Here is a 14877-nt window from a genome sequence, read left to right on the forward strand (position 1 = left end):
GACAGACACTCAGAGCCAGCCCAAGACATTATGTGGCCTGTGTTGAAGGGCAAAATGACTCCTCTCTCCATCCCATCTTTAAAAGCCAGCCAGACTGGAAGCTGAACCTTACTTATACACTGGGGGGAGCAGTGTATGTGTCCTCCACCCCACCTGAAGGCAACAGGCTAGCTTAGGGACCAGAGGACTAGTCATATGGCGCACACACCAGCCCCTCACCACCTGTGGCAGTTATCGTGTTGCCACCCTCCAGATCTCTCGTGGAGGAGGCACATGAAGAAGGGCCTCAGTGGATGTTCTCAGGGTCCAGGTAGGTTCATACGGAGAGAGGCGGTCTCTGAGGTATTGCGGTCCGGAGGTATTTAAAACTTTATAGGTCAAAGCCAGTACTTCTAATTGGAAACTAATTGGCAGCCAATGCAGTCTGACCAGGATAGGTGTAATATGCTCAAACTGCCTTGCCCCGGTAGAAGAAGAGGAGGAGGAGGAGGAGCAGCTTGGATTTGATATCCCGCTTTATCACTACCCGAAGGAGTCTCAAAGCGGCTAACATTCTCCTTTCCCTTCCTCCCCCACAACAAACACTCTGTGAGGTGAGTGAGGCTGAGAGACTTCAAAGAAGTGTGACTAGGCCAAGGTCACCCAGCAGCTGCATGTGGAGGAGCGGGGACGCGAACCCGGTTCACCAGATTATGAGACTACCACTCTTAACCACTACACCACACTGCCAAATTTTGCACCAGCTGAAGAACTGTCTTCAGAAGCAGCCCTAAAGTATAAGGTGTATGCCTTACACTTGCAGATCTCTCAATCCTCCATGAAGACAACCAAAAGGCATGTTCACAGTTCAAGGACATATGCCAGCCAGGCAAAAGTGCTTGAGTAGGGTGTGGAGCATGGCCAGTGAGGGTTGTGGTCTGGAGAAAAGGGAGGACAGCCATGGTGGTCCCAAGGTCTGGAAAAAGTGGTCTGAAGGACCCTGTTTGGTCTCCCGACCTGAGGCTCCCCACTTCTGCTTTAAGGCAATATTGACATGTTAACATTAATGCACCCCACCCCCATGGTACTTGGAAATCTTTCTCAAGGACTTTGCCTGACAGCATCCTGGCAAGACTCTTCCCTTGTCTGAAATATAAATCTTTGGTGAGCAGAACTTGTGCTCAGCATGCCCACATTCTAGGATATTAAATGGAGCTGGTAAATTTTGTCAGCAAGCTAAAACTTGGGATCATTCCCAGAATTATCTGAGATCAGAACAATGCTAATGAGAATGATCTTGTATGACCCAAGGGGGGGAGAGAATATGAATAAACCCACGAGGTAAGCAAACTTCCTCTTACTGGAATATAAAGTCTGAGGATATCATCTGTTCAAACAGTACAATATAACATTTTGAAAGGGCAGAACACCAGGGGGACAATATTATGCAAATGCCTCCGTATCTGCACTGGCTTCCTGCTGCCTTCTAGGTACAGTTTGAGGTGTTGTTTGTCGGCCTACATGAGTGGTCCCAGAGTATGTGGGGAAACTTGAGGGAGGACGAATGAGGTGGTACCTCAAACATCAGTTCCTCTCTACATCCCACCCCAATCTCCGAGGGCTTCTTCTGACAGAATGCCCAGAAGACGTTCGATGGTCTGGGTTTATTCTTAATAATAAGGCTAGCATTTATATCCTGCCCTTTCTCTCAAAAGAGCACAGGGTGGCAAACAACAAATGAAACAATAAAAAATCTTAAATACATTTCAAGTGTTGATGTAGACTTGGAAAGACCTCAGCTTGGGCTTGTCTTCAGGAGGCACCAAAAAGACAATAGAGATGGCACCTGACTAACGCTGACATTTTAACACACGTAAAAATACCTCTTCTTCCACAGATACCAGCAACTGTCTTCAAGCTAATCTGAAATGTCAGTGTTTGGTCAAACACAACTTGTATCTGGTAATGACAAAAATATGCAAATGATTTCATATATTGAATATGGCTTGGATCCAGACAGGACGTTAAATGAACCTAGTTCCCATTGAAACCAAAGGGAGATGAGTGTCATGACAAATTTGCCCCATTGATTTCCACGGGACCTCAGTTCAACAGGAGACTATATTTTGGACAAACTAGGGTTGTTGTTACTTTCCAAGTCAACATTTTGTTTTATTTTTTTGCCAGTAAGATCTCTTTCAGAACAGAAATGGTCCAGTCTTATTTCTTCCTGCTGTGCATAAAAGCAGACAATAGCTATCATTTTAATATGTTTTCAAGTATTCCAGAGATTATGTAAGAGACGAGAAACAGCACATTTCTGCAGAGTATGAACAACAATTCTAGATCAATGACCTTTTCAGCCACAATTGAAAGCTTTTTATTTGGCGGGGGAAATAGACCTGTTCTGGATTATACTATCTCTTTGTGATATATAATCCATTCAGACTGTAAATTATAATTTGGAAAGAAAAACATTCTGTGTAGGGTTTTGGAAATTATTTTTGCCTCTTATATAACTAGCACTTTGTCATATTTTTGTTAACATTTTGCTAGTGATGTTTCTTCCCCTCCCCCATCATGATAAATGGAAGGGGATTAATAAAATAAATGTGCTGTGACGTGAATGTACATTGTGCAGACATTTGTCTGACTGATAATATAAGGATCCCTTTATTACATTTTTAGTGAGCTCTATGCAAAAATATGGGTAGTTGCAAAACCACAATTTTCTATAAAGCAAAAAAGATTGACATGTTTCTAACCTCTTAGACCAGGCACCCCAAACTTCGGCCCTGCAGATGTTTTGGACTACAATTCTCATCTTCCCCAACCACTGGTCCTGCTAGCTAGGGATCATGGGAGTTGTGGGCCAAAACATCTGGAGGGCCGCAGTTTGGGGGTGCCTGTCTTAGACGATATGTAGAAAAATGTCCTCCAACTTCCAAGTCTGCTTTTTCAGTAGCTATTTCCGAACTAGCTAAACTTCCAACAAAAATGATCTCTTAGTTTTATTCCTGATGACACTCCTTCAAACCAGTTACTGGGAATTGTACCAGTAGGAAAACTCCAAAATATGGGGGGTTTGTTTAAGGACAGAAGCCATGAGGAGTACAGGTAGAACATTTGCTGGTTATGGAATTCCTGTGGAGAAATTCTTAAATTAAGGAGTCAAGTAGCTTAAAGACGTTTCCTTGATTCACTGTTCTTCTGTAGGGCAGAGAAAGGCAGTACTGTATATTATTTAGGGAGAGTTAAAGGTGGTATGAGAGATCAGTAGTTTTCAAGCTGTGCTCTGAGTTGACTAGGCATTCCTCAGGAACTCCGAAAGGGAGGAGTCATTTTGTCTGTTAGTCATGTTGCCAACCATCACTGCAGGTACAACTGCAGAAGTCCACTCATCCTCTTTGGTGGGTGCCGTTGCAAGCCACTTTTTTGCCACAATGCTTTCCCCACAAAAAACCAGGGGCATAATAATAATAATAATAATAATAATAATAATAATAATAATAATAATAATTTATTACTCTGGCCGGCTTCCAACAGAAAAATGAAATAAAATAATCTATTAAACATTAAAAGCCTCCCTAAACAGGGCTGCCTTCAGATGTCTTCTAAAAATCTGGAGCTGTTAGGGGCGCAATATTTCAACCCCTGATGCTGCCTCAATACACCTGTGTGCTTCCATTGCTGGGCTCCGTTGAAAACGGCTTCTCCATGCGAACCAGGAAGTGACCTCTCTGGACGATGGAATGACTCTTCTTTTCTTATCTCTGCAGCTGCAATCTCCTGGGTGACTCGGACACCTTTAGGCAGTTGAATGTGTCTGCATACTCCATCCATTTCCTGAGATGGTCTTGCTTCTCCCATAGCCACAGCCTTGGATTCAGACAGAAATCAAATATTGCTCTCTGACCGACCTGCTGCAAAGCTAGCATAGCTGCTGCATCCCACCTGGTGAGCCATTTCTGGTGGCTACTGGCTATGATAGTTATGTCCCATCTCCAGGGTCAGGGGGAGTATACTTCTGAATACCACTTGCTGTGATTCACAATTGGGGAGAGTGCTGTTAAGCTTCAAAGCTTCCCACAGGCCTCTGGCTGGCCACTGTGAGAGCAGAATGGACCAAATGGGTCACTTGGCTTGATCCAGCAGGAATCTTATTTTGTTCTTAAGTCTGGTCTTGTTTCACTGTCACACATCATGTGGTATGTATCCTTTTGACTGGACTGGCACAGCACATTTTGCTCTGTGTCCATAGCTGCTGCAGCTCCGGAGAGTGAATTTTCAGTTGCCAGGAAGAAAGAAAGCTGGCAAGGATATGCCCCTTGAAAATATGTCTGCTGTTATAATAAAAGTTTCATTCAGGAAAGGGGGAGAGGGGGGGGTCGGTGAAAATGCCCTTCATCATTTTGCATTGGTATTTACCAGCAATAACGATTATGAAGTCCAGAAGGTTTCTTTTACATTTCAGGGAGCACAAATGAATCACTGCTGTGCATCATCCAATTCAAAACTCTTCCTGTTGTATAAGTCCTGCATTCATTTCCTTAAGTAAATCCAGCCAGAAACAAAATATATTAAATTAGCATTCAAATGATTTCTCATTGGCTCTTGTGAGGCTCCTTTTGATGTTCCAAGAGTGACATCCAAAAGGAAGAGAAAAACAGATGTAAAGATAGAAGCATGAAGCTGTTCAAAATGTTTTTTGATGCCAAAACTTGTAAGCTCATATTGCCCTAGCCAGCTGGGCAGGATTGGTGCTTTGCCCATTATGTCAGCTTGCAGAATAGTGCAACAGACCACATCTGAAACGTAGCTGTTTAATATGTGCAGCAACCCTCTAGTCTGCTACTCTGACTGCTGATGATTGTCTAAGCTCTCAGGCCTGAGATCTTTTCCAGGGATGAGAATGATCACAGAGCCACAATTTTCAGAGTTCCATATGAAGAGGGCTTGATGATTAAGCCACTCTGAGAATTGTGGCCCCTGGGAGGGGAATAAGAACTCTCAGCCTTAACAAACTACAGCTCCCAGAATTCTTTGGGAGAAAGCAACGGCTTCTCCCAACTGTGAGAACAGGATGCCTTTGCCCTGATCTAGCGGGACTTTTCTTATGTGAGAACCCAGCCCTAAATACTTTATGTGTCATGGATTCCTCCCCACCAGCAAATTGCTAAGGATGCTTGCCACGCATTTGACAGTTTGTTTTAAAAAGCAACATTTCATCAGATTTTTGCAAGCAGAAGCGTTTACATTAGAAGAGATTTTGAAAAAGCAACAGTCTCCTGTTTCCTTTGGAGTTTACAGCTTTAGCCAAACTTCAGTTTCAAAAACGGAGCTAGATGTATAAACAAAGCAATCCTTCTTATCTGAGGGTGGAATGACAGAGAAGATGGGGCCGTGAAGGTCCTTAATTCCTCCTTATACAGTGGTACCTCGGTTTATGAACACAATTGGTTCCAGAGGTCTGTTCATAAACTGAAGCGTTCATAAACTGAAGCGAACTTTCCCATTGAAAGTAATGGAAAGTGAATTAATCCGTTCCAGATGGGTCCGCGGCGTTCGCAAACCGAAAATTCGTAAACCGAGGTGTTCATAAACCGAGGTTCCACTGTACCTCTCTCCATGAAGCCTTTATTCACGTTTTGCAGTTTGGCTTGCACACCCCAGTGACACACTGTAAATATTAACCCCAAACACACTGAATAGAATACTAGTCAATTCCCTATTAATAGGAACCAGCCAGCATTTTGAAAAATGCTTCAAGGTGCTTTTATCCATCCAGTTAGAGACCATGGTAACGGTTGTGGGTGGGTGGGCCTCAGGATTCACCTACATTATGAAATTAAAACAGGACTTATTGAACAGGTTAAACAATGTGGCATCTTCAGAGGAAGACTTAGAATTGTAGTTCCGTAATATAGTGGACCGTTCCTTGTTAGGGCTTATGAGCACAGAACAGAAGCCCCTTCTTCTTGAAGTCATGGCTTCCTCACAGATTTCAAGGAAGCTGGGCTTAGACTTCATTACTGTTTCAAAGACTTTCTATAGGCTGCCTGAACAAGACAGAGAGTACATCAGGAGCTGCTAGGGATGAAACCAAGAACTTCAATATTTGTGTGCCTTGAGAGATGATTGATCAGAACCGCAGCTTGGAGCATCTTCGTAAGAGTGAAATTCTCTCGGTTTGTGCACTGGTCCTGCCACCAAGGCTAGCCACTCATCCTCCCCCTGATCCTCACTTGGGCAGAAAGGGCTATATTTAAAGGCTTCCTATTAGGGTTGGGACCATGGCTTAAACAACAAGGTATTTCTGACTCTGCTTTTTTTCCTGTGACTCCAGTTCTGGGTTTTGTTCCCTGTCGTTTCTTGACACCTTGGCTCCTGACTCACTTCTGACAACTGCCTCTACCTCATCCCTGGCAGACTGTTCCTACACAAGAACAGAAAGTGGGTTATTCTAGTCCATCCACATCACTTTCTGCAGGGAAGAATTCCAAGGGAATGTCTGGGGATGCTCCTTGAGCCAGCAATAATGTTGTTGTTTAATTTATATACCCCATCCTTGCCAAGTTGACTTCGAAGCAGTTTACAAGTATAAAGTCAATTATAGAAACACAGCCAATACATAATTAAAATGCACAGTAAAACTATTTCATCAAACATTAAAATAATCCTCCGCAATTAAAACATACAATAAACCATTAAACCAATAAACCATTAAAACGTCCTAAGAATTAAAACAGCAGTTAAAACAGGAAGTTCAAGTCAGAGGAATATGTGTCTATGTTGGTAAATTTTGCTTGCAAGAAAAATAGATATGGTAAAATAAAAGGAGAATTCTTTGGGTGCCTAAATCCAGGTTTAGGGCAAGTACTCTTTGGTGAGAGAGCCCCAAATCACAAAATATGCAGTAAAATAAAGTGTGGTAGCTCTTAAGGTAAAGGTAAAAGGTAAAGGGACCCCTGACCATTTGGTCCAGTCGTGTCCGACTCTGGGGTTGCGGTGCTCATCTCGCTTTACTGGCCGAGGGAGCCAGCGTACAGCTTCCAGGTCATGTAGCCAGCATGACAAAGCTGCATCTGGCGAATCAGAGCAGCACACGGAAACGGCGTTTACCTTTCAGCTATAGTGTTACCTATTTATCTACTTGCACTTCGACGTGCTTTCAAACTGCTAGGTTGGCAGGAGCTGGGACCGAGCAACGGGCGCTCACCCCATCGTGGGGATTCAAACCGCCGACCTTCTGATCGGCAAGCCCTAGGCTCTGTGGTTTAACCCACAGCGCCACCCGCACCCCGCAGTAGCTCTTACCTGTAGACTATTAAAATATTCCCTTCTAAGTTGCTTCCAAAATTCCCCACTTCACTTTTCATAGAAAGGGAATACACATTTGGTAGGTTAAGAATGGTTTGGTTTCATGTGTTTTTCCATACAGCAGCAAGAAAAGACGGCAGTATAACTTAGGTTCCAAAATGGTAAATGTTTTTAAATTATTTTTGTACAAACACAAAAATGGCTTGCTTAAGCCATGTGGTCTAAGCTTAGAGTACCCAGCTTAGACCTCCTTACTGGTAGGGTTCATATGGTGGAACTGAGAGAACAATGAGTTTAGTAACCCTCATAGCTGCCAAGTTCTCCCTTTTTTTAAGGGAAATTCCCTTATGCTGAATAGGCTTCCTCGCGATAAAAGGGAAAACTTGGCAGCTATGGTAACCCTTCTTCCCAAGGTGAGGAGGAGTGACCTAGCTAAGCCTGGCAGCACAGCTTACTCTATGGTCTTAACCCTTTCATGCATTAATTAGACTTAAGCATGTTGGTTATATGAGGCTGATTTATCCCACGGTCTAAACATGCATGTCTTCAAAAGCCAGCAGAATGCCAATACTGATGGGACTTGTCATATTTCAGCAGGGAGAGCATCCCACAACACTGCAAGCCCAACTCCATGTTACCATAAGCTGATAATAATCATTTGAGGATCAGGTAATCTCGGTGACAAGGATTGCTATAACTTGTTCACAAGGTACAACCCATTCTGAATTGGGATAACCTATCAAGTTTACTCAGAAGTAAACCCATCTGTTTATTGGGCAAATCTCAACTCTTAAATAAAAGTGACTAGCCCCAGTCTTATAGCTTTTCAACTAGGCTTTAAATTTCCTAACTTTAATTTTCTCCCTTGTTTTAATTCTCTCTGAGACAACATTCTTTTGTATCTCTTTTGGAGTCTGCAATTCTTTGATAATATTTATATAAGGGACTTTCAGGCACTTGGAAAGAACTATGGGGTTTATTTAGGGGGTGGTTTGAGGATTTTCTGGTGCTGCTCATAATTGCTGATGTGAAACAATAATGACAGCTGTGGGAAATAAAAGATATCAGGCTAGACAACAAGACGGATCTGGCAATGAGTACAGGACAGAAAGCAGATAATTTTGTTAAGCTCCGTCTGTGACCGTGAAAATAACCGACACCTTCTGAATGGTTTAAAAAGCTAGCCAAGAGATGCATTGTCATAGACCGTGAATGGTTGCTAAAAAGAAAGGAGCTTTCAAATGAGTTAGTAGAGAAAATTGTAAGAATGGAAGTACAGTCCTCTAGAGCAGTACTTCTCCAACTATCTGATGTAAGAACATAGGAAAAGCCTGCTGGACCAGGTCAATGGCCTATCTAGCCCAGCATCCTGTTCTCACAGAGGACGATCAGATGGCTGTGGGAATCCAGCAAGCAGGATTCGAGCACAAGAGCACTCTCCCCTCCTGTAATGTGGTGGACAGGCATTTCTTTTCTCCAAGTGCCAGGGACTGGTACCATATTTAGGCCTTGAAACATCCCACCCAACCTGGGCTGTACTGGAGTTGTTGCGGACCAGCAGCCAGTGGCTCACAGATCAGCACCAGTCCGTGGGCCACCACTTTAAGTAGCAGTGCTCTAGAGCAGACTGGGCAACAAGCTGCCACGAATAAAGAAGACTATGTTAACCAATAGCAAACATATTTTTAAAAAAACATATTTTATTGATTTACATGAGAAAACAACAACATAGAAACAGAAGAAAACCTTTTGAGGATATCCAAAGTGGCAGAATCCACTCCAGGGTTCTAGAGCTCCAGGAAGACAGATGAAAGGTGAAGACCTTGTATGTATATGCCCCTTAACATATTACAAAACAATAACAATGATATATTTCCGTCACATGTTCACCAGTGGGGATGGGGGAGAAAGTTGGCTTTATTGTGAACCTACCAAATCTGCATTTACTGAAACATGATGTGAACCGAAGCACAGCTATCCGCCTAAGTTCACACTTCCCTAAATTTTCAGGTCCAGCCTCCAGACAAGCAATGCGTACAAGAATGTATATGTTAGGGGAAAGTGGGCATGAATGTGCACATTTGTGATGATAACATACAAAAAAAAATGCATTGTATTGGGCAGAACTGCATAAACTGTGTCTTAGGAAACAACTGCAACAACAAACTGTTGCAGAAATGTGCAAATTGAATTTGAAAAAAAACAGAACCTTAAGAGAAACCAAAAGTGACAATTTTGTCCATTGTATTTGCCAAATACTCAAAAAATACTTCGTATTGTATAGAAGATACTGTCAAATAATGCATGTATTTCTATTGCCAGGTTCTTCAGCTGGGGGAACAAATGGCAGTTATTTCTGCCCTACTTCAGAGGAATATTGGACATTTACAGTCCATTATTTTGATTAAGAACCTTTTTTAAAAAAACTCTCAGGCCCGTCTTAAGTTGTTTGTTCTTGCCATTAATGTTCTCTCTCTGAGAGAAGCTGCCTTCTCTCAGATGCTGCTTCCCAGGTACTTCATCCAACAGATTTCCAGGTCCAGATTTCTCTCCCAATAAAAGGACTAGAAACTTACTTTTTTAAAAGAGAGAGAGAGAGAGAGATTTCTCCCAAAGATGAATTCTGTGCTGGGCCATAAAGAATGAATGAACAAATCAATCTGTTTCTGGTCCATGTCACTTTTGCATGTGTCACTTCTAAATCTGGTCCATCCCAGTTCTTCCATTTTGGTGCAAAGTTTCTATGTTTGTTTTATTTCAGGGCAAAGTGCATACATCTCTGCTCAACTTGTTCCATCTGCGTAGGGGTGGCATGATTATTAATAGGTCACTTTTATGGTCAACATTCCACATTCTATGAATAGCAGAGATGTACTGTACTTTACGAAACCAAATACACTCATTCCCCCCCCCCCAACTTTAGCTACAGCTATGCGTTCCGCCGTCTTACAAAGTTCGATGCAAAAGCGCCTGTATATATTTACTTTAGATTTACAATGAAGACTAATTAGTAACAGGTTAATTTGTGCATAGTTTTAGTTCTAGAAGTCCTACCTAAAAGCTCAAAAGATAGGAATTGCGGGGGAATTGGAACAAAGATCCTGTGTTGACTTTGTGCTTAATAAAGGAACCTTACAAGGTTTTAAGAGGCAGAGTCATGGGACACATTCTCTGATGATTCCATCAGTGGGTCTGTTATGTTATAATATTGTCCTTGGCAGAAAGCTTGTAACTATGCTAAATACAGAAAATAGCTAAAATTACACTCCTTTTTTGTTTTAAAGACTCAGAAGCATAAATGTGGGCTCCTGGGGCATTAGTTCTTCCTATACTGCGACAAGATTTCTTAGACTTAAACCTTCCTATCACACAGCCTTGTATTTAAGCACTAGCCTGGTAGCCATTTAACATACTCATGGATTTAACCCTTTTCCAAGCCACAGCCACAAGAAAAATACACACACACCCCAAGCTGTAATTATCCTGGGGGGAGCATCCACAAACATTCTCCATTTCCTATGCACCATGCTCCTGGTCCTATTCACAGCTAATAGTCAAATAATGAAAAACATGCACACTAAACATTTAACAGACTTCTTGCATCATAGTTCAGTCTTCTGGCACCAAAATGACTTGGGGGCTCTGATAAGCTCAGTATAGGTCTGTATTTCTGGATGAAAGGGGAAGAGGGGAAGAAAGGTAACAATTGTATTTTTGGATTAGTAGAAAATATGGAATTAATGGGAGCAGATAATAACAACAAAACTAATATAAAAAAACAACAACAACACCCCACAATGGAATTGTTCCTTTTGGTAAAACAATTACGTCAAGTTCCGCAATTCAGATGGGCTCGCAGCATTTGCTGTCTGGGCCTTTAGCTCATACTCCTTTTTGCGTTTCAGTTTGAGAAAGACGATCCCCAAAATGATACCTGCGGGAACAAAATGGGAAAGGAGATACTTATCTCACACTTTAAGCAAAATTAGCTTTTGCAAACACTTTGCAGGCAAAACAGGCCCAGGTTTTTACAGTACAATCCAAAACATTTTTACTCTTAAGGCCCTCTGTGTTCGATGGGGCTTACTTCCTATTATGTGTGTTTAAAATAACAGCCCAACAATGTGATCTGATGAACACTTACAGCATCAGCAGTCAGCCAGGTTTGGCACTGGACAAAGTGCTCCAGAGGCTCAGAAAAGTCCTTCGCCAACTTTCACATGCCATCACTCACTGCCCTCTCGGTCAGATCTGCAGGTGATGTTGGTGGTGGGAAGGCAGCAGCGCCACTTTTTAATGGGAGCCAAGCTCGGTTGCTACCTGTCATCTTAATTTATCCAAAATGCAATGCCCTGACTTATAGATCTAGAAAACCTATAGATCTATAACTCTTATCTATAGATCTCTTAAAGTCTGTAGGCCAAGGCTTTGTATTGTCTATACATTGATAGCTCTATACTGCATAAATCAGTCTAGTTCGCTTTCAAAGCCATTCAAGTTGGTGGGGCTTGCACCCTAGAGATGTTGTGATAGAGCAAGCCCCTGCCTACATCCTTAAAGAAAGATGGTGAGTGGTGATTTCCTTCAATGTGAGAGAGTTGCAACTGTTCCTAGCTGTGCAATGGTGTTGGGTCTACAAATATTCCATGGTGACTGTTTCTTCCTGCCACTAAGTTGTGGACTGCAGCCTTCATTTCCAAGCTAGGTTTGCACGATATGTGATGGGAGGGGGTGTCTCATAGAGTTTGTCCCCCTTGCAGCAAAAGTTTTGCAAATTCAGCCTGCTTTATCCAATTCATGCTTTTGAATAGCCTTTCCCTATGAATCCAAATAACGGTTTATTCAATTTGCTTCCAACAGTTGACGGCTTCCAAAAACCACAAAGACCTGTGGGACCTCGGTTTAAGTACACAATTGGTTCTTAACCTGAAGTGAACTTTCCCACTGAAAGTAATGGAAAGTGGATTAATCCATTCCAGACGGGTCTGCAGAGTACTTAAACTGAAAGTACTCAAACTGAAGCGTACTTAAACTGAGGTATGACTGTATATATTTTGTTTTTGTTTGCATGTTTGAAAGCCAAATTCACCAATCAGTCATCTTGGCTCCTTCAGTGTTGAAATTTATTTTCAAAATTCCCCCAAGGGTTTTGCCTTGTTTTGGAAAGTTAAAAAAACAAAAAACAAAAACAGTCAAGATGTTTAAATTCAGTCAACTGCTGCTGTCCAGTTGAGTGCAATGAGGTCTAGCATCATCAGTATGCTTTGTTCAGAATAAAAAACAATCGAACTATGCAACATTCCATACAAAAATGTATATATTTGGGGAAATGAATATTCATGAGGGCTTTCGTTTAAAAAGAAATCACAAGCTGATGCAGAAATGTGGAGAGCTGAACTTAAAATTGGGGGGGGGGAGAATCTGAAATGGAGATCTTTGCCCATTCTTGCTGCCAGCCCTGCTCTCACCACTAGGCCCATTTAAAACAACCACTTACCAATGACTAGCAATACACCGGTCAGAATTCCAATTGCCATCCCAACTGTCGGAAGTGAACTTCCATCAAGTTCCAGGAAGCATTTCTTTGCCTCTGTACATTTGCACAGTATCACTGTGTGGACAAAACCACAAATTCCCAGGCATTAAGAGAAAATATAACTGTGAGCCAGAAGAAAAAACAAACAAAGAGCATAGACACAATTTTCACTGCACCTTTCAGAGTAACAACTCCTTCCATAGGAGGCCTTCCGTTGTCATTTATTTTCAATGGTACGTAATAGTCTTTCTCTTCAAGCTTCATGTTCCTTGGGGAAATGTAAGCAAGTAAGCCTGTAAATATAAACAGTGGGTGGTGAATTTTTAACAGAAAAGCAAGATGATGGTGATAACAATAATAAGGGCAAGTGTAACCTGTGGCGTGTGGCGTTTCACCCAGCCAGCCAGCCATGCGCTTGTCAATAGTACTCCATTCCTCCTCCCACACAGTTTTACACACAAACACACACACACCAATTGTCAGTCAGCATTCAGTATCCACTGAGGGCCATCAGTCCTCATTGGTCTGTTTCAGGAATCCTCACCCAACAAATCAGAGTTCCCCTCCCCTTAAATATTTTTTAGACTTCCGCAAAACCTAGGGTACCCTTAAGCTCACTTATATGTCTCTTTTGGGTACTGCCATTATGGCTACATAAGGACCAGCACTCAGAGAACTGAGAGTGTTATTTGTCTATCTGGTAATAAATAAGTAAAAAAGGAAGATCTGTAAAATGGAATTCAAGGGGGGGGGGGCAATCCAAGCAAATGATTGGATCCACATTGTCCCCTTGATTTAAATGGCAATTGTAAGCATGTGTTTAACTCAGTGGAAATCCATGGGACTTGGGCTCATAGCTGTCAAGTTTTCCCTTTTCTCACGAGGAAGCCTATTCAGCATAAAGGAATTTCCCTTATAAAAAAGGGAGAACTTGACAGCTATGCTTGGGCTGGGTCAAGCCTGTTACCTGAATCTCAGCTGCAGGTGCAGATTCATGCTCTGTTCCAGAGTTTCCCCGAAGTTTCCTTACCAGATAGCTTCTACATTTTATGTGATCTCTCATATGACATAAAAGCCACCTCCAGAAAACTAGCAGAATCTAGAGGAAGTTTAGTGCTCATTTCCATGTTACTGGCTTCCAGGGGGGGGGGGGGATTCTTACAACCCAGAAAATCATGGCAGTTTTGCATTGTGATATCACATGATGTTTAAAAATCTAGTATGGCATGGCAGTATACTGATCAAAAAACCACAGTTCCATAAAGGAACATTAGATTCCAGGATAGAAGTGGTAGCATTATAATCAGGAAAACTAAGACAAGAATCCTTGTGTCACGAATAAGAAATGTGACTGCATTTATCGTGTCTCTACAATAGGCAGGAATCCAAACCCAAACGCATCAATATTTAACAGTTTAAAAATAACAGATAACCTGTGAAGAAGAGATGCAGACCTGAAGCCCTCCAGATATTGTTGGACTCCAGCTCCCATAAGCCCCAGCTTGCATGGGCTAATGTTAGGGATGATGGGAGTTGGAGTTCAACAACCCCTGGAAGGTCAGAGTTTCCCCATCTCTGAAAATAAATATGTAATTAACTCCGAGTCCCATAAAAAGGCCAAAACGGATAGCTTGGTCGCATTGGGGCTGCATTTGCCATGGAACTGATCAAAAACTTACCATCAGGTTTAGAAATATTCCAGTTCTGTGTTGCATCTGCACCAACAAGGGAATAAGTGAATCTCTGAACATATGAATGTTCATCCGGATCGGAAACTTCGATCTTCTTTTTCTCGTTTCCTTGGAGAGGGTGGCAGAAGAACACAAAGTTCTTGTCTAGCCTCGGAGGGTTGTCGTTCACATCTTTCAGGTTCAGTTTCAGCTGTGCTGTGGAGCTTCGAGATGCTTTAGCTGTGGAGTTGAGCAGAGCGTGAAACAATATCCCACACTGGTGGGCAGGAGCTCTCCAAAGTTTCAGAGGCTCTCTGCCACTGAGTGGGAGGGGGTGTTCAGCATGCCAACACTTGTGAAATGCCAGCAGTG

General features: G+C 42.3%; 1 protein-coding gene across 3 annotated transcripts in view; it reads right to left on the reverse strand.

The window, feature by feature from the left end:
* Positions 1 to 8979: 8979 nt before the first annotated feature.
* Positions 8980 to 14877, reverse strand: part of CDH17 (cadherin 17) — a 30487-nt gene continuing 24589 nt past the window's right edge. For 2 of the 3 annotated variants that reach the window (XM_035125733.3, XM_035125735.3), the window contains 5 exons: positions 14515 to 14745; positions 13012 to 13128; positions 12797 to 12910; positions 11128 to 11233; positions 8980 to 10969 (listed from right to left, as the gene is read on the reverse strand). In XM_035125733.3, coding sequence (XP_034981624.3) covers positions 10951 to 10969; positions 11128 to 11233; positions 12797 to 12910; positions 13012 to 13128; positions 14515 to 14745 — 587 coding nt within the window. In that variant the 3' untranslated portion in view covers positions 8980 to 10950. Of the gene's footprint in view, positions 11234 to 12796; positions 12911 to 13011; positions 13129 to 14514; positions 14746 to 14877 lie in introns of all 3 variants that reach the window. The other variant, XM_088675697.1, reaches the window with a different exon arrangement.

This window comes from Zootoca vivipara, chromosome 8, assembly GCF_965207765.1.
Source record: "Zootoca vivipara chromosome 8, rZooViv2.hap1.1, whole genome shotgun sequence".
NCBI lineage: Eukaryota > Metazoa > Chordata > Lepidosauria > Squamata > Lacertidae > Zootoca > Zootoca vivipara.